Source organism: Corticium candelabrum, chromosome 3 (assembly GCF_963422355.1).
Source record: "Corticium candelabrum chromosome 3, ooCorCand1.1, whole genome shotgun sequence".
NCBI lineage: Eukaryota > Metazoa > Porifera > Homoscleromorpha > Homosclerophorida > Plakinidae > Corticium > Corticium candelabrum.
In genome coordinates this window covers 1,336,886-1,358,984 of record NC_085087.1, presented here as the reverse complement: position 1 = coordinate 1,358,984, position 22,099 = coordinate 1,336,886, and the positions used below count along the sequence as shown (strand labels likewise).

The 22,099-nt window shown below is 42.0% G+C and overlaps 3 protein-coding genes across 4 annotated transcripts; 2 read left to right on the top strand and 1 right to left on the bottom strand.

Annotated features, from left to right (window-relative positions):
* Positions 1-1,193: 1,193 nt before the first annotated feature.
* LOC134176667 (ubiquitin-ribosomal protein eL40 fusion protein) lies at positions 1,194-1,969 on the bottom strand. The gene is made up of 2 exons (XM_062643320.1): positions 1,764-1,969; positions 1,194-1,621 (listed from the first exon to the last, which is right to left on the bottom strand). The coding sequence occupies exons 1-2, from the start codon at positions 1,864-1,866 to the stop codon at positions 1,338-1,340; spliced, it is 387 nt and encodes a 128-aa protein (XP_062499304.1). The 5' UTR covers positions 1,867-1,969; the 3' UTR covers positions 1,194-1,337.
* A 14-nt stretch (positions 1,970-1,983) lies between these two features.
* LOC134176665 (uncharacterized) lies at positions 1,984-3,498 on the top strand. Of its 2 annotated transcripts, XM_062643319.1 has the most exons (2): positions 1,984-2,367; positions 2,421-3,498. In XM_062643319.1, the coding sequence occupies exon 2, from the start codon at positions 2,513-2,515 to the stop codon at positions 3,269-3,271; it is 759 nt and encodes a 252-aa protein (XP_062499303.1). In that variant the 5' UTR covers positions 1,984-2,367; positions 2,421-2,512; the 3' UTR covers positions 3,272-3,498. The 2 variants fall into 2 exon arrangements, with proteins under 2 accessions (XP_062499303.1, XP_062499302.1); XM_062643318.1 differs by having other exon boundaries at positions 2,006-3,498.
* Positions 3,499-3,880: 382 nt separating this feature from the next.
* LOC134176810 (BOS complex subunit TMEM147-like) lies at positions 3,881-9,081 on the top strand. Its single transcript, XM_062643472.1, has 7 exons — positions 3,881-4,018; positions 4,103-4,172; positions 4,242-4,304; positions 8,372-8,477; positions 8,554-8,669; positions 8,727-8,848; positions 8,917-9,081. Exons 1-7 carry the CDS (start codon positions 3,942-3,944, stop codon positions 9,035-9,037), a joined length of 675 nt encoding a protein of 224 aa, XP_062499456.1. The 5' UTR covers positions 3,881-3,941; the 3' UTR covers positions 9,038-9,081.
* Positions 9,082-22,099: the final 13,018 nt, after the last annotated feature.

Sequence of the window (22,099 nt, the reverse complement as noted above, 5' to 3'; positions counted from 1 at the left end):
CACACACACACACACATTTCCTTCACTGCATTCATTCAAACACTGTAGTGACCTTGGCCTGCACCGTTCCTTATTAGTGCAGGCTATATATATAAGTTGGGAGGTGAAAATTCTCTGACAGCAAAAATACTCGTGATTGTGGACCCTTGTTGAAGGAATGTTTGATGGCAATACTGACATTGACCATGTTTCTGCCTTTGATGATTTACAAGGCCGGCGTGATTTACAGCAGTGAAGTCACAACCATCAAAACTGCAATGTATACATAACTTCAATGTTGTTTGCCTTGTTTTGCATCGCCGTTTCAGCTCATTCTTGCTGTCTTTCTCTTTTCCTTCTTTTTGAAATTCACTTCTTGTGTGGTGGTCTAGATTTTATTCCTCTACACATTTCGATATCGTGCTTTTATCTTCCAAACCTGCTCAAGTTTGCAATCCCTCAATTCTCTCAGCACTAAATCGTTCCATTGCATTCTCTGGCCTCCAACTGAATGACTTCCTTGGGATGGCGCACACACCAAAGCTTCCTTGGTCGACGACACTCATATCCATGCATGAGATGTACATGACCCAATAGTTGAAGACGCCTTTGGGTCAGCGTAGCTAATGGAGATTCTAGGCAGGTGGGCGATCTTTCTGATGGAGGTGTCTCTCTTCCCATCCCATAATGACAGCAAGGATAAAGCGGAGGCATCGCATCACAAAGCTCTGTAGCCAACATACCTGAGGCTCCAGAAGTACAGCTGTTTCCCCGACCATACAGAAGAGAGGAAAGACCTGCTAAGACAAAAGAGATTCATTGTCCCTCTTCACACACACACATGCACATACACCAATGACACATTCTTAGCTAATGAAAACCCCTTACTGGTCCTCTTTCACATGCTTTACTCCAGAATCACAAAATGGTTGCTCATGTTTGAAATGGTTCAATTAGCTATACATTGACCTGCTAGGCTGTATGAAGAGTGCAGCGTCAATGTACTTTCTTCACAACAACCACCTTTTAATTAAGAAATGCTACGCGTCATCCGCTACTGTTGCTTGTTCATATTATATATATATATATATATATATATATATATATATATATATATATATATATATATATATATAGCCACGCTTTTGAGCAAGTCCTTCTCCTCTCTAAAGTACAATTTTAAATGCGTATTACAAACACACCAAAGAATCCAGTTATACCACCCAAAAAGAGACTCAATTGAGAGGCTTCAGGTAACAGATTGAGCTTAAAAATACATCTGAACACTTTACTGACACATGACTTGACATAAACAGCGGTCTATTTGATAATCAAATCACAGCAATACACCAAGTCATCTATTTCAGCTTCTTCTTTGGCCGAAGGTTATTGGAGTGACCACACTTCTTCTTTCTGCAGTTGGTTGCTCGTGGAGGAAGCCTTGCATAGCACTTTCTGCATATCATCTTGTCGCAGTTGTACTTTTGAGCAAGTACTCGGAGACTTGGCTCAATCACACCACCACGCAGACGCAATACCAAGTGAAGAGTAGACTCCTTCTGAATGTTGTAGTCACTCAAAGTTCTTCCATCTTCAAGTTGCTTGCCAGCAAAGATAAGACGTTGCTGATCAGGAGGAATGCCTGTATGCAATGAACAACACAGGAGACATTGATATCAAAACAGAAGTAAGTCCTCAAATGAGACCCCAGTTATAATATCGCCTAATAGTCCTTGGGGTGATAGTAAAAGATAGACTCTTACAAACAAACAACGAGAGCACACCTTCTTTATCTTGTATCTTCGCTTTTACGTTTTCGATTGTATCACTGGCTTCTACCTCTAAAGTGATCGTCTTTCCTGTTAAAGTCTTCACAAAGATCTGCATCGTCTGTTCTTGTATCAAACACGTCAGCACGCTAGGTATATAATATGCAAGACACCAGCACGAGGCCGATCTGCGATACTACGCATGCGTTAGTGGACTGGTCAACATATCCCGTAGGTGCAAGAAACATGCAGCCAGTATGCTCTTCCGTCGCACTCAGCGTTCGTCACCTGACTCTGACATGCTTTTTGAAACTGCAACAGATCACTGTCAGATGCCCATGGACTGGACTGCATTACCTCGTCACGTTCTCACTGCCATCCTTCAATTTTGCCCACATGAAGATCGCTGGAGAGCTCGACTCGTTTGCTGGAGCTGGTATCTTGCCGTTTATGATCGTCAGCTATGGAAAATGACGTCTTTCCAGCTTACGACGAGCGACAGCTTTGACTGCAGCTCTCGGCTATTGCGTCGCATGTCAAATTTCATTCAGGGTGTTCACATTGGCAGCGAACGCGGCCAAAGAGAGAACTTTCAAAAGGTGTTAGGTCTAATCAGATGGTCTGTGCTACAAACTCTCTGTCTGGACAAATGTAGTTACGCCGTCTTTACAGGGACGACGCTTGGCATCTTGAAATATCATATCTCAGAAGCGAGACAACTTCGTTGGGTCAACTTGGGCGGTCTTCCTGTGCATGATGACGTCATGGAGGTGCTGGGCCAAGTTGGAATGGTTTCTCTGGAGGAAGTGAATCTAATTCGTTGTTTCAGTGTCACATCTACTGGATTGTTGCATCTCGTTTCGATGTGTCAGCGACTTCGAGTGTTGAAAGTCAATTACAGTCATCTTTCTGATGATCTTCTTTGTGTTTTGGCATTGAAAAAGTTCCAGTCTCTAGAGAGATTGGATGTTGTAGCATCATGTGGAGAAAATGGCATCAGTCTGTCAAGTGGCTCGTGGCAAAGTCTTGTAAAGCGTTATCCAAGTCTGAAAGTCAAATTTGTGCTGAACAACTTAGAAGATGATTTGTTTTCTACTGTTTGCCAAAATCTGTTTTCTCCTATGAGTCCTGCTACTGTCGTTCATTTCAAAGGAAAAGTCAACAAAGCATGCATTCAACTGGTGGCAAGAAACTGTTTGTATTTGAAGTCTTTCATTATGCATGCTAATCCAAAGGTTGCTAGTACTGAAGACGTTGGTCCTGAGTTGGTGAACCTTCTGAGAAGTCATCGTGGCTCACTTCTTCATTTTGAGTGCACCGGTGTATCGGTCTCATACAACTCTCTTGCAGAGATGGGGCAAATTGGCAAAGACAGTGAACTGCAGTGTCTAGTAATTGGTACACACCGTCTGCTTATACCAGTTGTTGGTTATGACTCGAAGGTGTCTGCTGAGGCTAGGAAGATTGTTAACAGACACTGCGCATTTGGTAATGCTTTATATGTTTATCACACGCAAGAGTAACAATTCAGGTAGTATTTACTATAACCTATCTTCTCATAATGATATTGACGTAAAGATGATAATCTTTGAATTATTTGCATTTTACATTGAAGTAGTGACACTAGTTTATTCAGTTTCAGAAGTATATACAGCTTTCCGTATATCTAATTCTAATTCTTACACTGTGTGCTTCTGAGAGTTTTTCCACACAACGGCATGACATCACATTATACACAAGATACAAAATACAAAACAGAAATAATGTATTTGGTAGCTATGGCCACAGAAACCAGCAAAAAGTGAACAAACAAATGTGTATGGCTCAAACTGTACCAGATTGAGAGTGCATTACAGGCACCAGGTGCAGAATGAGTTACAGCAGCCTACTTTGCGTTGCCATATTATCTTTCGTAATACATATACCTTCGCCCACTCTGGTAATGCAAACATAAATGATGGTACTGTACACTTGTAGTCTAGAGTGACTATGGTGAGTGGTCCTTTCTCCACTATAAACATGCAATGTGTTCAGTTAGATGCTGACGGTATTTACTTACTATGCTCGTATGATCATCTTCCAAGATTCTAAATAGGAATTTTAGCTAGTGTCATGCATGAGAGGTTATCATGACCCGGATGCTCGATTTGTAAACCATTGACTTGTGGATACTGTAGCTCTAGACGACTGAGAATGACGCTCTACCATTTCGGGAACTGTCTTGCACTTGCTTGCGGGCCGTATATTATTACATACAAGTACTCTATGTTGTAAGAATGTGCATCTTGGCCTTGTCCTACTAGAGGGTAATTGCAGCTCGAGATCGTTAATCTCTTTACATTTCTTATTTATAGATCGGAATACAGTGCATTTTGGAAGTGTGTAAAAGTCGGTGGAGCGTACATTGTTACACAGTTTTGCAAGGTGACGGTGGCATGTCTATTGGGCGTTCACGGTGCTAACTCATATTTCTACGTGTTCCGAATCGTGTAGATGTTGCTGCTTGCAACTTTCTTTCCGGTTGACTCATCTGGGGAAAGATTTGATCCATCAACGGTTAGGGAAGAACGATTTTGATTATATTTGTGGTTTGTAGTTTGATGTGCACGTACGTGTACTGAAGAAGCACACACACACGTGCGCGCGCGCGCGCGCACACACACACACACACACACACACACACACACACACACACACACACACACACACACACACACACACACACCAGTGGAGTGAGTAGTCCACACGACCAAACTCATTTATGGCTTTGCTTGTGTCTCCAAAGACCAATTCATGCTGTGCAGGAGCGTCCACAAACATCGCATGTGAAGTTGCCACTCTTAGAGATCGTCTTTCGTTTCTGCCTTTTTTGTTGGAGTGTTTTCAAACGCTGGTCTTCAAAATGATCTAGAGATTTTTGCAATAAGATCTCCACAGAGATCGGTCTAACGCATAGCTTTCCCAGTTGGATATATCAATATTACAAGATTTCAAATTGGATTTCAATGTGTCTTTAAAGCGCAATTTCTGACCACCTGCTGTTCTAGAACCTTCCTTCAGCTGACCATAAAACACTGTCCTTAGGATTCTATCATCCTTCATTCGAACAAGATGGCCACACCATCAAAGTTAAGCTTGTAGTAGTAGAGCCTCATTTCCAAGGAACTCAAGTTTACGTATAATGCTGGATTTTATTGCAAAACTAACACCTGCTTGTTGAGGTTCACCAATGAGGACACCTGATGAAAAGAAAGTGTAGCTAGCACCAACTCCTTCAAAACTTTGTTGACCAGAAAGATGGGTCTCACTCAGTGCTGCAATATCAATATTACACTGTTTTAGTTCTGTAGCGATAACTGCAGATCGACGCTCAAGATTGACATTATTTTTGTTATCTCGTAATGTTCTTACATTCCATGTTGCAATCGTCAACTTCAATCGTTAATTTTTTCTTTTCTTTTGACCGCAAAATTGAATGCCTGCTGACTGCGGTAAGCCAGCAAGGTTTGTATGGAGTAAGCTTTCTTTAGGGATCCTTCTCTTCTCTTATGGGAGAGAGCAGTGTTATCCCTGAATAGGGCTGCTTTGACGCTCAGGTAGGACACGAACTGTGCTGTTACTCCAATTCAACAACAGAACGGTCATCACACCTGAGCCGCCATCGCGCGGGGTCGTAGCTAAAGGCTTCCATTGCCATTCTATAACTGCCCCCGTCACCACTTGCCCATCACTGTTGGACTTGAAGAAAAGAATAGATAAAGGCACAGACAAAACAATTCACCATAATAGAACCTGCACAATAGAATGGATTATAGTAAAATGAGCGTGTGCAGAACTGATTCCACTCCCTCCTCCAGTGCGTGCTATATGTTGACAGGTGTACGACTACAATATGCCAAACAACATGTATGGACGCAGTAAGCTGACCAGAAAACTAAAACCTCAAATTAGTAAACTGCTCTTTAGAACCAAAGTGACCACGACTGCTTACAGATACTGTGCTGAATTGCTATGAACCGAATCAGACTTGGTAGCAACAGCCTATTTATGGCGGCTGCACTCGCCATGCCCAGTGTCGTCATAGAGAATCTGTGACATTTTATAGAGATAACACTGCCACCTGTTATCCCATCAGTCTCTGATAACACTGCCACCAGATTGACCGTGACTGCTTATTCGTCAGGTAAGGCCTTCTTATTTCACAGCTAACCCTTATATCTAAGGGTTGTTCCACAATCCGCAACCTGTGGACGCGCTCGGTAGCAGATGGTGCTGCTCCTGGGATTAAACCCCATACTCCACACACACACACACACACACACACACACACACACACACACACACACACACACACACACATACACACACACGCACATACGCATGCACGCGCGTGCACACACACACACACACAGACATGCACACACACACACACACACACACACACACACACACACACACACACACACACACACACACACACACACACACATGCACGCACCACACACACACTCGCACACATGCATGCACCCACAGAGTTGTACTGTTTACTATGTATATAAAACTACTAAAAGTAAATGTTTGTGTAATATTGTGTTAGGCAAGCAACTGTGTTCATACTTTACTTGCACAGCAACAGTTTCTGTGAGCACTAATGCAGGAACTCTGATATCAGTCGGCTCTTCTTTAGCTTTTCCTTTACCATTCCTTTTGTTGAGTTTCACTCTCCTCTGCGCCTCAGTTTACTTAATCACATATAGCAGTTAAATTGGGAGTCAGCTCACTTTTCTTGGCAAGACATTTCAATAGAGTCAAGCTTTCAAGATGGAACCTGTGATTCAGTTTGTAGTGCATGTGTTGCCTAGTTGAAGTTGCATTTGTCTAGCGTCGACGTTATGTCAGTTCGTCTTCTCGTTCAGCAGTAAATCCATAATCAGGACAATATAGCTGACGTTATATAAAGGAAAGTACTCCATGAATGCAGCCATTTGAATGTTTGTTCCCTGTATGCTTGCAAACTGCAGCTTTTTTCACTCCTTTAGCGCGCGACCTTGGCTACTTTTAAAGAGTGACTGGTGTCCTTCCTGGTGGCTGGTGCTCTGTACTTTGCTTTGTGCTGGTGTTTGTCTGTAGATTGTGTCATCACCAAGAATTAGTTCCTATACAAGCCACTGCACTTCTGCACTCCTCCTGTGGCATGTGGTCTTTTCTCACTTTGGAATAGCAACTGCTCTCGTTCGAGGTGTTCTGTGCCCCGTATCTTTGTGCCGCTGGCATTTATCTGTAGTTCGTGATGTTACTCGAATTTCTTTAGCATTGGATCTCTAAACTGCTCCATACCTTGGACTGTATGCACAGAGTTTGTCGTTTGCTAATAGTGATATTAATAATAGCAACATTGTTTTGACTATATCCGGGTCTTAATAAGAAGTACGGCTACGCTTTCGTTTGCTCGTTTATGCACATTGAATAGCTGCCACATTCAACACATCGAAAGTTTGTGTTGTTTCTGCCAAATAACCAAATTGCATGATGCCCGAAGTGTATGTATACGTGGGGGTTTGTGTTAATTAACTTAATTAATTTGCCCGGGCGAAGAACGGGGTAATCAGGTAGTATAAATATATCATGACCTTCAACTGATATGACAAGAAAGACACTTGCTTCACTTGCTAATTACTCTGTCTTGTGTTTATTGATCTGTGGAGAGGGTTGTCTTCTGTTTTTTCTTTGCCTATCTGCCTGTCTGTCTATCTGTCTGTCTGTCACGTTTTATTATTTTGGAAATTGGAACTGCTACCCTTTTGCTATCTAGTGACTTCCAATGGTTTCGTACATTTGTGGTCTGTTGGTCTGTTTATCTGTATTTTTGTTTCTTGTTTGTCCATGTGCTTGTCAAATATTCTTATAAATTGAACTATACAACAAATGCTAATACAGGTTAATCTAGGATAATATCATAATGTGATAAATGTTACAGCAAATACTAAGTCTTACACATTGCATAGCAACTAGAATTAACACATGAAAAAGGCTCTATATGGAGCCAACAACCAACAATTCATCTGACAAACTGAAACTGAACAAAGTCTAGTGTTTGGCTGGTTACTTTGTCTGTCTGTTTGTCCATCTTTGTGTGTTTATCAGGATATAATTGTCTGTCTAAATGAACAGTACTTTACTCTTAATGGATCAATGCAATAGGATTGTGAGAATATCATCTTATTACAAATGTGAGCAACTGGTTAAAGTTGCTACAGTACTTGTACAATGACTAATGAGAGTAACACTTCAAATTTAGGCTTTGTCTCTGCCAAGGTTTCTAACTGACTTTTTATTCATTTGTCTACTGGTTAAGGTTGTTATAACTCCTTTGGCTATTATGTTGTTGTTAGCCAAGGTGCTAATGTTCTAAGGATATCTCATATTTACAGTCTGTAGAGCTATTATGGAGTGGTTCCTGTATATGACACTAATTCAGTTTGATTTTAGCAATGGGTTTCTACTGTATTTGTAAAGTTGTAGCTAGAATATACACTTCTCTGCTTGATAATTGCTAATTCCATGCAACATGGTTTGGGCTTGAACATGATCTTTGTTTGTCAATGTGTCTTTTTTTACAACAGGAGCTGATGAAGGCAACGATGGACATTGGAGATGTGATTGGCATTTATTTTGTATTGAGTAAAATATCAGGGAAAGGAGAAATGAAGATTTTAGTTACGGGATTAGGTTAGGTTTAGTTTTTCTTGTGTGTTTGTGTATTTGTTTGTTTTGTCTAGAAATATGTGACATTATTAATTAACAGGCTGGTCTGCTGCTGAACTGGCAACTACAAGGTTAATCCCGCTGTGGGTGGGAGCAAGAGGAACAGAATTTAACTGGAATTACATGTTGATGAGTTTTGATGCCAACATCTGTCTTGTTAGATTGCAAACCTGCTTAGTAGTGACCAATATTTGATGGAATGTTGTGATTCAGGTGCACTATTTGACTGTAGCAGCTCTTCTTTGGGTTCTGACTCGACCCGACTTGAACAAGGCCTTTAGACCGGCAGTAGTTGGTCTGTTACTAATAACTTGTTATAAACCAGTTATTTTAAGGTTTGTTACACAGTGAATTGGTTTGGTTGGTTGCATTGCCTGTGGATGCTTGTATTGGTGTTTTGCAGGCTATTGTCTTTATCTGTTCTGCTTACATCGTTGATGAGCCTCTTTGTACAGACAGTAGTGGTGTGTGGGTTAGGGGCTGCTGCTTTGTGTTTACTTAGAATGGTGTCTTATGGTCAGTAATGGCTAGTACAATTATTTCAAATAAAACAGTAAGAACTGAAGAAGCACTAACATGCTAAGGCCCAGGCTAGCTATTTTTGCTGAGAGCGGTGTGGCCACGTCAGCGAAAATAATGCAGTAGAGTACCTATAACCGGTTATTTCTGCGATCATGATATTTCTACGAATTCTGCGAAGACATTACCGAGCGCACAAATAGAATTCGCAGATAGCTTATCCTCGGAGTCCTAGGGAGTCATGGTGGAGATACATGTATGGGTGACAGTGCAACAGTAACTATTTCCGCAAAAATTTAATTTGCAGTATTAGTAACACAGACTTTTGTTTCGATTCTCAAATCGCAGTACTTTAAGACCGCAGAATTAATTTATAGTTTGGCATCTATATTTGCACTCCAACAACTAGCTGCCTGGGGGCTAGCCTAGAGATCTAGTCCGCATGCAGCTGGCCTATTGCTTTTTCAGTCTTTCGCTCTTGGCGAAAAAACACGTACGGCAGTTTTTTCTAGATGAACAAAACGTTAACGTTTTTGTTTTTCATTGCTTCCTTGGAAGCATGCATTGCAATATTTTCTTACTAAACTGAATTTTAGCACACGCGCATGCGTAGAATCGTGATCCAGTCGCTTTAGAAATTAATTAGTTAATTTGATCTTTGCATTTAATGATTACATGTAGTGTTAGAAGATAGACAGTGTTTTTGTCATCACATGATAGCCATTACTCAGACCGTTATTCATGATATTCATGCATGTTCAAACTTTGATTTTTAGAATGTTCAATCTCTGCTTGAAGCTTTTTCCACCTCAAGCATAATTTACGGGTGATGAAACTAACGGTCGCAAACCATCAAATTATTAGAGGCAACAAACATGCCATTCAAAAGTTTGATGACGTTATACGCTTGCTCTCTTTTGTCGACGTTGAAATCAACAGCTAACAATGTCGATGCAAGACCTCCTCGGTAGCGATTTGGACAGCAGTGATTCAGAGAAATCTGGCGATGTAAGATTTGTATTTGGCAATTCTCTCTCTACTCATTGCACGTAGAAACCGTTTTACACTTGTAGCCTTGTGTAGCTATGCATGCAAGCCAACTGGCAGTCAGATTTATTTTTGTATTGTTGTTAGCAAGCCGCCGCTTCTTCGGCGAACAGTGAAGGCCAGAAAATGAAACCTAGTTCATCGTAGGCGAAGTCCATTGGAAATGGTTGTGTCTAGGCATTAGGCTGTTATTTGTTCTTTTGTGGTGTAGTGATAGCTCCAGTGAAGATGAAGAGGGCGAAGTTCATTCTGATGAGGTGAAAGAGTACTGTCTTGTGCATAAATGTGTCTCTAACCTTAAATAGTCAGTACTAAGTTAATGAATTAAATTTTGTCAGCAAAATGTTGACGTAGCTCTGCATGCACATCCTTAGCTATAGACTGGGTGCCATTGAAGACTTTCCTGGATAAAAATGTGCAGGCTAATTACGTGGTGTCTACTCCATTAATGGTCATACTGTTTTGACTATTTCGTTTATGGTCAATCTCATTATTAATTAACAATAAGAAGAAAAGCAACAACTGGTGCCAATTTTCTCCAAAACCTCATTCTCTTTTTTTTGTCAGCTATGGACATAACAGACTAATAAACACATGAGCACTAGCACGCTAGTTAGCTTGAGACATGAGTTGTCGTATCAGTACACAGTTGTGTTTATCTTGAAAGCTCACCATCCCCTTCTCCGCACAGGCAAATTACCTATTAATAGTACTAATTATTAGTTAATTTCTATTATTATTAGTTGTTAGTTAATTAATTTATTGTTGTATGCATTCATCTATATCTATAAAAGAAAGTAGGCCCATGGGTGCAGCCATTTTGAATTATTGTTTTGTAATTGCTCACAAACTGCTATTCCTTTCCGCTCTTCCTTTAGCATAATACCTTCTCTACTTTCGTAAAGCAGCTGGTGCTCTTTGCGGTGGCCAGTACCCTGTACTTTTCTTTGTGTTGGTGTTTTTTGAAAACCGTGACGTCACAAAAAGTTTGTTCCCTATGCGCTCACAAACCGCTTGCACTTCCTCGCTTCTCCTTTAGCATGCGGCCTTTTCTCAGTTTGGAATAGCAACTGGTGACGTTTTCGGTAGTCTGTGTGTTATACCTAGGCGTTGCTGGCGTTCATCTGTACTTCTTGATGTCATCCTATGCCTACTCATTGTTGCGTCACCTATTGTGACGTCACAAACGCTCTGCTGTTTTGGCTAAAGTGCGACAAAAAGTTGTCATTACAGCAAACCCATCTGTACACTCAAAATGTCTCCCAAAAAGCACTTTTTATCTGCTATTTTGTCAAAGGCAAAGTGACGAAAGTTATCACTGCAACAGGAAAAAGATAACGAAGCTACTCGCCGGCTTGACTCACAGCGCCAGCGCAGTGCTCATGGATGGATCGCAAAAGATACTACTAAAACTTCTTCTCCAGTCAACGAAAGAGCTAACAATGAGCACTGCTGTCTTTCTCAACATGCGCTTAGCACACGCGTCAATAATCACGTACTTCTAAAATATTTTTATACTTTCTAACCAAGTTGTCTCCTTTTTGGAACTGTGTCTATGTAGGCAATGCATACCGTCATCAATGCTTATGGAAAATCATAGTTGTAGCAATACCACAAACGGTCCTTTGGCGTACAGGTTCTCCTCTATCTTGCATGTCGCCGTCATTTACTAAACGTTTCTATTAGATATCTTACACTAAAGCCTACTCCTAACAACATTGGCAAAATGAACATCAAGTGCAAACATTGCGAAGCACTGACATGGAAGAAGGAACCACCAGGCATCTGCTGCAGTAGTGGAAAAGTTTTGTTACCCGCCATACCCAAACCGCTTACGCCATCGGTCGAGCTCCTTTTGGAACAATCGATTGATGCACAACATTTCCTCTCAAACACGTGAGCGTATAACTTGGCTTTTCAGATGACGTTCTTTGGATGCGATGAAATTAAAGCTCGCACGGGTTGGAATCTCTGTTTCAAAGTTCAGGGACAAATCTATCATTCTATCGGAAGTCTTGCTCCTTCAGAAAATTCTACTGCTAAATTTGCTCAAATTTACTTTGTCGGTGATGTCATGGCCAACGTGATCCACGGATCATGCGGACCCCTCAACAAAAATTCATCTTGCATGGTTGACAACTACTGCTCGAAGCAATTTCCAAAGAATTTCTGCCGTGAAACTCAATGCTCTAATGACGGATATCCACTTTATTGTTGTCCATGGGTGTCTCCACTTAGATAATCGAATTTTATTATGGCCCAAGAGTCTAGACGCTGGAATTGTGTTAATTAACTTAATTGATTGGCCCAGGCAAAGAACGGGCTACATGGCTTGTGAAGTATGTATCTCACCCTGTTCTAATTTATTATGAGATGTATCTCAGAAGAATTTCATGAAGAATTTCGTTCAGAGATATTTCCCGTTCAATGATATCCTGTTCTGAGATTATTGATTGTTAGTTAATATCCAGTTGAAGACAAACAAAATTTCATTGATTGGATTATTGATTGTTAGCTAATTATCCCGTTGAAGCCATTTCAACAGTCCCATCTGACGCCGTGTTACTTCGAAGACGTTGCTGACGTTGTGGGGAACGGGTGTATTGAACCTGGCATCTATTTGACACGAACCCCATTCGGAAATATATATCCGAGCAGTGTACTGTAGTAACTTGAAAGTCACGTGCAGTTACGTACTCACCTGGATAATCTGTTCCCTGTATATATGCCAAGTCACGACTCGTTTAACTTTTGCCGTTTTGACAGTCTTGTTGAACGTTGTCACTTCAAAGACACTGCTGCCATTGCGACCGAGTATCCCATTTTGAAAAATCCCACTTATCTGGACCAAGTTCATGTCTCATCTGACTCTCACCATTTCGACCGTTCCGTTGGACGTTGTCACTTCGAAGATGTTGCTGGCGTTGCATAAAACAGATGTATCGAACGTGGCAGGAATTCGATTCGCCTACACGGCCAAACATACGGTGGTGTTTTTTCAAGACCCGGATACAAGCAAAAGTATCTTGCCTCTTTCGACGTTGCCTGCAATAAACGACACGCTCCGTGCGTACTGTCCGATGTCAGGAACGGGCAGTTTTAGTTTGGTGGAGATCTGATGAACTGTTACAGAGATATTTACGTGCGAGCGGAGGTGGGTTTCATCTGCAGGAATTAGGGATTTGGCGTGCATGAGCCAAATTCGCCGGTGATCAGACTCACTGTCCTGGAGATCCTCTCCTACATACGAATCCGCACACACACACACACACACACACACACACACACACACACACACACACACACACACACACACACACACACACACACACACACACACACACACACACACACACACACACACACACACACACACACACACACACACATGCACACACACACACACACACACACGCACAGCGCTCCTTTATATCTCTAATGAATCTAGTAATTGACTTCATGTGGTGCGGAGTCTGTACCCGGTACGTTACATGGTGTCAGGAACAAGAGATCTAGCGACCAGTAGTCTTACGAGATCGTAAACTTAGATGGCAGCAAACTTCACACGTGACCATCCAGCGATGAAGTGTAACATCACTGATCCATACCTCGAGATTAAGATGTTCAGAAGCACGTGGGGTCTGTCCTTGCAGGCCCACTCTGTAAAACCGAAAAAAGAACTGGCAGGCTAGGCATGTGGATCAGCCAAGATGGATGTGAGATCTATAAACCTTCACCCAGGGAGACGGGGAAGGGATGTTCCTGCCACTGTCCTCCAGAAGTTCGAACATTATGTCAACCCACAGAAAAACAAGCGAATGGCGTGCTTTGCTTTCGCCAGCGGAACCAATTGGAAGGTGAGACATTTGACACCTTTGTGAAAGAATTGTGTCTGTTAGCAATGGACTGTCAGTTTGCTGACATGGACAACATCCTTATTGATAGATTCATCATCGGAATGGCTCAAACAAGAGTACAAGAGCGCCTGCTGAATGAGGGGAAAGCATCAATAGAGCACCTCACACAACAATTCAAACCTTCACAACAGATCAGTGAAATGTGAGGCGAAGACAACAAAGTGAGCAGTATCACCACACCAAAACCCAGCAAACTCAAACACAAAGCCCTCGGAAACACCAGCTTTAGAAGGAAGGGACATAGTCCTGCTGCACTTGGCAAGAACAAGGGACGATGCACTGCTGTGCTAGGACCAAGGGTAAATGTCCTGCTATTGGCTTGCAATGCACGTTCTGTGACAAGAAAAACCACTGGCATGCAGTGTGCACGAAGAGAATAGCTGCTGAAGTCAGTGCCTTACAATCAACCTCAATGACTGGTGACACCTCTGAGAGTGAGAGTGACAGAACACTTGAGGATGATATCCACCATTCAGCAGAGAGAGCGTGCTTACCATTAACACTGTATCAACTCCAGGTAGCTCCCACACTGACAAGTGGCAAGCAACTCTTCAAGTGGGAAGCAGTAAGATACCTTTTTGGATACACACGGGAGCCAGATGCAACATGATGGTGAAGGATACTCAGGAGAAACTTCCCAACCCTGGAGCATTCAGGAAGTCAAGTAAAGAACTCTACTCGTGAGCAATCACAAACTCCTCCCTATAGGAGTGTCCTGACTCAAAATCTAAAATAGTGGGGTCATCACCAAAGCAGATTTTGAGATTTTGGCATTGAAGCATTGTCGGGAGATTCAGCAGAAGAGCTGGGCTTGATTGGAAGGATACATGAAGTGTCAGAACGAAACCATGAAAGCCTTCCAGCAGGCTTGAGAACTTCCCGGATATTGCCAATACTATGGGAACACTACCATGAACATATGCAGTTAAAATAGATCCCACTGCTAGAGGAACTGTTCATCTTGCGAGAAGACAACCAGCAGTTTTAAGAGAGAGAATCGTCCACAAACTCAGAGATGGCACAAGAGGAGCACATTGTGAATGTAGAAGAACCCACAGATTGGGTCAGTTCCATGGTGTTGATGGTCTAAAATGACAAACTTAGAATTTGCATTGACTCAAGAGACCTAAATAAGCTATTAAGTGAGAGCACCACCCAATGAGAAGTAGTCAGCCAAATTCCTAATGCAAAAGTCTTCTTAGTCCTGGATGCTAAGGCGGTCTTTCGTCAAATCAAACTCGACCATGCATCGTCACTGCTAACTATGTTTGACGATCAGACTTCTGTTCAGGATCAAGAACTCGCCAGAAATATTTCAGAGGAGTATGGATGAAATGCTAGAGGGCATTCAAGATGCAACAGCAATAATGGATGACATCCTAATAGCAGGTCGAGACAAGGACGACCACTATCAGATCTTCAGAAGTGTCATTGAAAGGGCAACACGCTACAACCTGAAAGTCATCTTTCACAAGTGTCATGTACGACACTCAGCAGTTCCTTACGTGAGTCATCTCATCACGGCAGAAGGTCTGAAGCCAGACCCAGGAAAGGTGATTGCCATAGCGGAAATGCTTGCACCTGGAAAGAAAGAAGGAGCGAAAAGGTTGTTCTGTTTTATTGGATACTTATCCAAGTTTATTTGAGACCTCAGCAGTACAGATGAGCCTCTTAGAGAGCGCTGTTGAGGACTGATGCAGAGTTCTTCAGGCAACCACATCACCGAGGCTGTTTTGAGAAACTGAAGGATCTGTGTAGTCAACCACCCACCCTTGTCTACTACGGCGGGAACAAACCAGTATGAGATCCAATGCGATGCTAGTAGCACAGGACTCGGAACAGTCCTCCTACAAAAGGGTAAGTCAGTGGCATACACTTTGAGGTAAGTTCCACCAATGCATATTCAGAAAGCATGTAATTGTGAACAATGACCACAAACCCCTCCAGAGCAACTTCCAGAAACCAGTACTGAGCACTTTCATAAGGCTGCAGAGAATGCTGCTTAGCGCCTTCGTCCATCACTTGTACTGGACCAACCAGTTGTGTTGGTAGGAATAGCTATTTTGACTGTAAGTCAAGACACTATTTCTTGTTCATTGACAATTATTCAAAGTTCATTGAAGTTGACCATCTGGATGACCTGTCAAGCAGTAGCAGCAGCAGTCAAACGGCTCTGAAGACGCAATTCTACCAGTATGGGATACCTGAGACATGCTGTAGTGACAACAGGCCACAGTTTAACTCCAGAGAATTCAAGATGTTCTGACAAACTACGATATATGTCATCTCACCAACAGCCCTCACCACCACCAAAGTAATGGGGAGGCAGCAATCCAAACAGTCAAACAGATCTGAAGGAAAATAGCAGATAAGGACAAGGCACTGCTAGATTACCACACAAAACTGCTAGAAGGTCTTTATCTCTTGCCTGCACAACTATTGTTAGGGACAAAACCAAAAACTCACTTCCTACAGTACGGAAGCTTTTGGAACCAACACAGTGCGACCCATCTCATCCTATCAACACTGCCAGCAACAAAACTGAAAGAACATGTTATCATGACCAGAAATACGGAATCAAATCTTTACTAGCTGGTGACTTTGTAAGAATGCTCCCATTGCCCAGAACAGCTGCATGGCTACCAGCCTTGGTCGTGTGAGAAGATGAATGGCTCAGCTCTAATGGCCGAATCTACGGAAGGAATCAGAGACAATTACGGAGATTACCGCTTGCCATTGACCTGTATTAGTACACCAATGGAATGAACAATCTTCCAGACCCAGAGAAATAGAGCAGAATACCGAGATACCTGCCAAACTATCGTTATCATCAACCCCAATGCCACAAGTAACATCAGATGCACTTCAAACAGGCTTGCACACAGAAGTTCAGGAGCAGTACAAGACCAGGTCAGAAGGATCATTAAACCACCTTTGAAACTAGACTTGTGATTATAATGTGGGTGTTACATGTTTGTGTTTGTTTTTTGTGTTGGGGGAGATGTAATAGAATTGTCTAAGGCTAGCGTAATAGCACGTGAGCACTAGCACTCTAGGTAGCATGGGACTCAAGTTGTCATATCAGCATACAGTGTGTTTATCTCTAATAAACCTAGCGGTTGACTTCACCTGTTGCCAAGTCTGTACTCAGTATGTTACACCAGCAGCGTTTAGTTGCCACGTACATTCAGTTTATAGTTCTTAGCAGCTTTTGTTATTCTCTAATGATTTACTGGGCAAAGCATGAGTTGATGTAGCCTTGAACTTCCAGACCAGAGAGCGCGCGAACTCTAGTCTGGACCAAGTCGATACTAAAATGATTTCGGAAATAGCCATCTAAGCCAATCAGCTCCTTACAACCAGAATGTCGGTTGTAACTTCTGATTGGTTTAGCAGTAATCGGTTTTGCTAAGTGACAAACGCTGATTGCGCGCGTGTGAAATCCTCGTGGGCGGCTAAGTGCACACCAGAGCCGTGATGAAGACTCTGATGCACACACACATCTTACTTTTAGTTTCAGCTTCAGTTCTTCGGTATTTTCAAGCTTGTGGTAACAGGACATGCGCAGCAGCGTCGCTAGACTATCACCTTTGACAACTGGTCGAGCGGTAGTCTAGCTAGCGGTCTGCTGAAGAATTGAAGAGTCGTCGTTTCATGCCGTCCACCAAGATATCGCTGCAAACACTGCAGACGTCTCTTCTTTGTTCGTGAGATCTCATGGCATTTATAAATGATATGTTGATCTAGGTAAAACAATCCTACGCTGTTTAGACTATTGTTTAGCATCGCTTTTGATAAGTACTTCCGAAATCATTTTAGTATTGACTTGGTCCAGACTAGAGTTCGTGCGCTTTGCGTGTTGTGCTCTCTGGTCTGGAAATTTGAGGCTAGAGTTGATGGTGCCCACCCATGTTTCAGTTCATGTTTGCAACCAGCTGGTAATACTAAGGCCAGGCCCTAACCTAGCATCTAAAAGTAAGGTGAGTGCACAGACCTCGGGCCAACTCAGGTCAAACTTTTATTTCGTTAATAGGCGGAGAATTGCCAGTACAGTCGCGTGTCACTTAGCCGAGGTTTGCTTATCTGACACGCCAGTTATCTGACAGGTCGAGCTTGTCACGTAGGTGATCACTTGGCTGGTCAGCTGCGTACGTGTACACGTACATGTACATCCACGTGCATGTCAGTTCTTTCTTGAAACAAGTTTGAGAGTGAGTTCAAGCATTTCTTCTTGTTGTATTCTACATTCATCTACATCTACATTCAGTATACCTCATGTGGAAAATGCTGTTTAATATGAACAATATAGTTGAGTTCGTAACAGCTTCAGTTATCCAACATTTTCACTTATCCTACAGGGTTTTGTTCCCAAGGGGGTCGGATAAGTGACACAAGACTGGTACTTATCTCAATATTGAGTTACTCAAACAAGATGTTTTAGTTAGCTAAGTGTTACTTATTGCTGTTATCACTACATGTGGGTCGGTACGTGTATCCCTTTCCTGGATGAGCACTTGGATGTTTATTAGCGTGATCTACACAAACCCTTATTGTTAGGGTGTTATCGTCACGTTCTGCTGTCTAAATCCGCTGCACTGTTTCATTAACGTGTTAGAGCTTAAGCCATACAATATAGAAGAAACTGCAGGCATTCTTTCTTCAGGGAAACACAAATACAAAGCACGACAGTCTCAAGGTGTACACAAGCACCATGATGCTCAGTGAGTTGCATCACTGTTAACAAAGATCGAGAGGAGCACCTCCCTTGTGCCACACTTGATGATTGGAATGACTTTACCAAAAGTTTAGAGCAGCTTGGCATTATTAGCAGTGACAGTGTAATGATAGGGACTTACTTTTCTATTCTCAGTCATTTGTGACTGCTGTAGCCAATTGTTTAATTAAAGAGACCATGTGTGTTCTTGAACTGAAGCAGTGGATTATTGCTGTGCTGTTTGTTACTAATGGTTTAATGGTTTCAATATTAAGTCATTAATGAATAAATGAAATCTGCACAAGGATTATGAGAAGGGATTACACAGTAGTAAGTCAGGTGGGATAGCCAAGTTCCACTGCTAATAATAATCAAGTTAACAAATCAGTGGCAGTAAATGCCAAGAAACTCAGATTTGTCTGGACAAATCTTACATTTGTCCAGCAGACAAAAACCTTTGAAACACTTTGTCTGGCTGATGGCAAAATCTTATTTCCAGGTCTGCAGTTATATTCTATGCCTAAACCACTTTTCCGAAATCTGTAAGTTTAACTGTCGCATGACAGTAGCATGCATGTTTGAAGATGGCCGCTTACAATGCATTTTGATTGTATCTACTATTTATTGTTATGGGATTGCCTGGAAAGATAGAGCCTCACCAAATAATTGAAACAAATCAGCAGCTAGTGCAAGTACGTAGATGTCGAAATTAGGAGTCTCTGTGACAACTTATTGTTGCTTTGACTTGGCAACAGAGCAGCTCAATGTATCACAGCAAACGTCATTCTAGGAATACTAAGTGGATTTGTCCAGGTACCTTGCCCATCCTGGATGTGCAAGTCCTTAGTGTAATCAGTTGCCTTCTTTAACAGTTTTAGTTTAAACTAGTTTAAAATGTAGGTAGTGGAAACATGGCTTTTGATGCTTGCAGAAAATCTGTCTTCCAATAAGAAGGAACTGTGTATGTAGTATTTGAAATGATATTATAATTATCAACTGTTTCTTATGAGCTTGTTATTTTAGTTATTATCAACATGAAATTAACTATTTCAATGTAGTGAATATGTTATGTTGTGCTGTTAGGAGAATGCACCTCATCAGCCAGAAACAGAGAATACTCAAGCAGTGACAAATGATAGTAAAGCAGGTTAGGATATTTTATGCAAAGAGTCATTATGGCTTATTAAATTACACTGAATTACATACTGTATTACTCGCATTTTGCTGCATGCCGGTGTCACGACCAACTGTTTATTGTAATTATATCGTAATTATTATGCTAGGGTGGGGCTTGCGTTGAAGCCACATGGCGTACTATATATTGACAATTCTGTTAGATTGAGTCATTCGCGTTTAGGAGTGACTGGCGTTTGGTTTTAGTTGATCTTACAGTAATTGCCACGCGTAGCGAGGATTCTAATCTGGGTTGCACAATAGAAAGGGGCATGGTCTTATATGGCTATCCATCGAGCTCTTGATATATATATATACTAGCTCACCATCCCGTTCTCCTCAGGAGCAGATTAGATTAGTTGTTAGTAAATTTTAATTTATCGTTGTGCACACACACACACACACACACACACACACACACACACACACACACACACACACACACACACACACACATGAGCTCTCCTTTGTATAGCCTGTGGAGATAGAGAACAGCTGATCATGAAGATGGAAGTGTGGAAGTAACAAATTGGGAAAGGTGGGCATTACTATAGGCGTAGAATGACATGACATTCAGGCTAGAAGCCGGACAGCATTCTCATGAAGAATTTCATTCAGAGTTATATATCCCGCTCAGAAAAGTTAGCGAGGATCTAGGATTCCAAAGTCTAGCTAGCAGCGAATTTCCCGGGCAGCAAGATCATGGAAGTCACGTGCAGTACTTGCTCACCTGTATATATGGCTTGACATTCATGCGGATGAATTCAAATCTTGCTCTTCTTGCATTTTTGGTAGAAATCGACACTTTCCCCGTGTAGCGCTCGGTGCTGGAAACGTTTAGGTGGGATTCAGTTCCAATGCAATGAGGATTTGGAGAAAAACACAAGCTGTAAAAGAACAGCTTCAGTCGGCGAGAAATCGTTGATTGCTGGAATTGTTGCGAAGGACGACGACACGTAAAGTCCACACGGGATCAGTATGGGTGTGCATTTGAATGAATCGTAAGGTGTAGCGTTTGCGTCATTGAGAGATTTTATGTGGGGGTCGACGCTTTGAGAGGGGACCCACAATCTACCAACGGGTGCAGATTGAGCCAGGGTAGAAGAGCAGACGAACGACAGTTCGATCGCCTTTCTTTGCCGCACCGTTTGAGAGTACTCTGAACACACACACACACACACACACACACACACACACACACACACACACACACACACACACACACACACACACACACACACACACACACACTCACACACACACACACACACACACACACACACACACACACACAGACACACACAGACACACACAGACACACACACTACGGCTTTATAATGTATCCAGATATATATTTACTTCTTTATAACCGCCCTATGGGCGGAACACTGAACAATAAACTGCATACAGAGAGTATCCCCCAAAACCAGTTTGTGAGTCTACCACGTTTTATTTAAGTTCAACTTAAGCCGCCAATGGCGTCCTCAAGATTCGACTTGTGATTGTCTTCTCTCCTCTCAGCTGCAAACTGGACAGTAGGACACGTGGTCAGAACTATCATATATACGTATGTATTCTTTATATTATATTTTACAATACCCTTAATACCCCAACATCCTTTCCAACATCTCTCCCAAGTCAAGGCAAATCCCAACTATGAACATCTAAAACTTCTAATTGCATACGTGCATGTGAAATGTTGGTGTTATAGCTCCGTAGTTTTACAGGCAACTGTTCTAATATGTTCTTGAAAGCTCGAGGAAACAGTATCCCACTGATTGATGATGTCTTTGAACATATTCCTTTCAAAGTCTTCAGAGTGAAAGATGATATGAAGCCCAGAGATTCAAAAACTAGTGGATAGAATAGACCACCTGCTGTGGTAACATTGGCTTCATGCCTGGCATCTATTTCACATTCTGAGGGTGTGGGGAGCACATACAGCAGTTCATTGTTCCTAAATCATTGAGACATCAATTCTTGCAACTGGTCCACGAGTCAAATATGGGAGGTCACCTTGGAGCCAAGAAAACCACAAAACGAATTTAAAGCAACTTTTACTGGCCAGGTGTTAACAGTAGGTGTCACGTTTTTGCCGCTCATGTGCGATTTGTCAGAAGACAATCAGCGAAAGGGACCTTACCCAGAGCATTACTTGGAAAGATGCCGCTGAATGACCGACCATTCAAAAGGGTTACTGTGGACCTCATCAGTCT